This window comes from Nannochloropsis gaditana (assembly GCF_000240725.1).
Source record: "Nannochloropsis gaditana CCMP526 unplaced genomic scaffold scaffold220, whole genome shotgun sequence".
Taxonomy (NCBI): domain Eukaryota; class Eustigmatophyceae; order Eustigmatales; family Monodopsidaceae; genus Microchloropsis; species Microchloropsis gaditana.
Genome location: NW_005803733.1, coordinates 18,750 through 20,310, shown reverse-complemented (window position 1 = coordinate 20,310; position 1,561 = coordinate 18,750). Strand labels below are relative to the sequence as shown.

Genomic DNA, 1,561 nt, shown 5'->3' with positions numbered 1-1,561 from the left:
CCCCCCCCTCCGGCTCGCCCTCCCTCCCCTCCTCTTGCTCCCGCACCACCCCCTCCACTCTTACTATCCTCCTTGTCCTTTAAGCTTTTATCCCCGTGACCCCTCACTTCCCTTCCCCCACCTGCCAAATCCTAACATCAAATCCTCTTCCCCGCCCCCTGCGTGACTCTCACCACTGTCTTCGTGACTGCTTTCACCCTCATCGCGTGCACCCCCCCTTTCCCTTCCATACCATGAAACCTCCTGCCCCCAGTGGAACAACAATCAGGTTAGTCCGCACGGAGCACACCACTCGACCTCGTCTTGCTCACCCCGATTACATTCACCTTGATCCACATCCCCCTATTCCCCCATACACCCCTTTACTACCATGTCCTCCTCCTCGTCCTCCCCCTTGCCCTCTCCATTCTCCACCTCCAGTGGAATAAGAACGGACAGGGCCAGGTGACTAGGCCCGCGATCACAGAGCCCGCTTTCTTATGATGCTGTCATTTCTATCTCCCTCAATATGACCGCAAAAATTGTCAGACACGAATCGCTCCCAATACTTGTCTAGCTCGAGCCGCCACACATACATATATGCATCCAACCCTGCATTTCTGTTTCTGATCGTACCTCGGTGGTTAAATTGACCTCCGCAAGCCGCTGCCTCGCTCTCTACTGGCACTCACCGTCAACTCCCTCTTCCCCTTTTTTCCCTTTTGCAGTGGAACAACGGCTGGAACAACGGCGGATGGAACCAGGTAAGCCCCACGTCCACATTCGGCCCCTCCCTCGTCCTTTCCTTCCCTATTCCATCACATCCCCGCGTCATCGCGTGCGACTTGTCTCCGTGTATCCCTCATGAAACACACTTTCCTTATTGCATTCGCCAGTGCCTCCGAGAAGCTCCTCCCCCAGACCTTGCCTTCTCACGTTCTCCCTCTCGATTCCCCCTCCCCTCCTTTCTGTTAGTGGAACAACGTCAACCGTTGGAACTGGGTCTAAGCGTGCGTGCATCTGAAGATACCGCCGACTGTTCAGGCACCTAACTGTACAAAAAGGATGATTCACGCCTATGGTTCCGCCCTGGAGGTGGAGGAATAATCGAATGGAGGAAAACGTGTCGAGAGAGACCTTTGATCGGGTTTATGTGAGAAGTCTTGCACCCTTTATCGGTGTTGTTAGTTTATGACTGCCCGCGATGGGGAGAGAGAGAGGATTTGACTACATATACGTGTATTGTGACTCCCGCAAACCAGAACATGATTTATGGCGAAGCACCGGGGCCTATAGAGGAAGCGGATGAGGAGAGAAGAGAAGGCAGCGGGAAAAGCTAGAAACGGGGATGGTGGAATGGAGATCCCATAACTGAAAGGCTTTGGTTCAGCAAAAGTTGGTTTTTAAAAGAGAAAAGTAAGGACCGTTGAGTAACACGAAGTAGGCCAAAGGGATGAGTGGACGGGGACGCAAAAATATCGGCGGTGAGCGAAGAAAGGAGACGGACTCTATTCAAGTGAATGGGAAACGACGCAGTGTTTGAGTACTTAACTTCGAAAGAAAAGTCATGACGAGCCGAATC

General features: G+C 52.8%; 1 protein-coding gene across 1 annotated transcript; it reads left to right on the top strand.

Moving 5' to 3' along the window:
• The first annotated feature begins 710 nt into the window (after window positions 1–710).
• On the top strand, window positions 711–1,561 carry NGA_0135000 (uncharacterized protein). Its single transcript, XM_005855340.1, has 2 exons — window positions 711–743; window positions 955–1,561. The coding sequence occupies exon 2, from the start codon at window positions 1,058–1,060 to the stop codon at window positions 1,172–1,174; it is 117 nt and encodes a 38-aa protein (XP_005855402.1). The 5' UTR covers window positions 711–743; window positions 955–1,057; the 3' UTR covers window positions 1,175–1,561.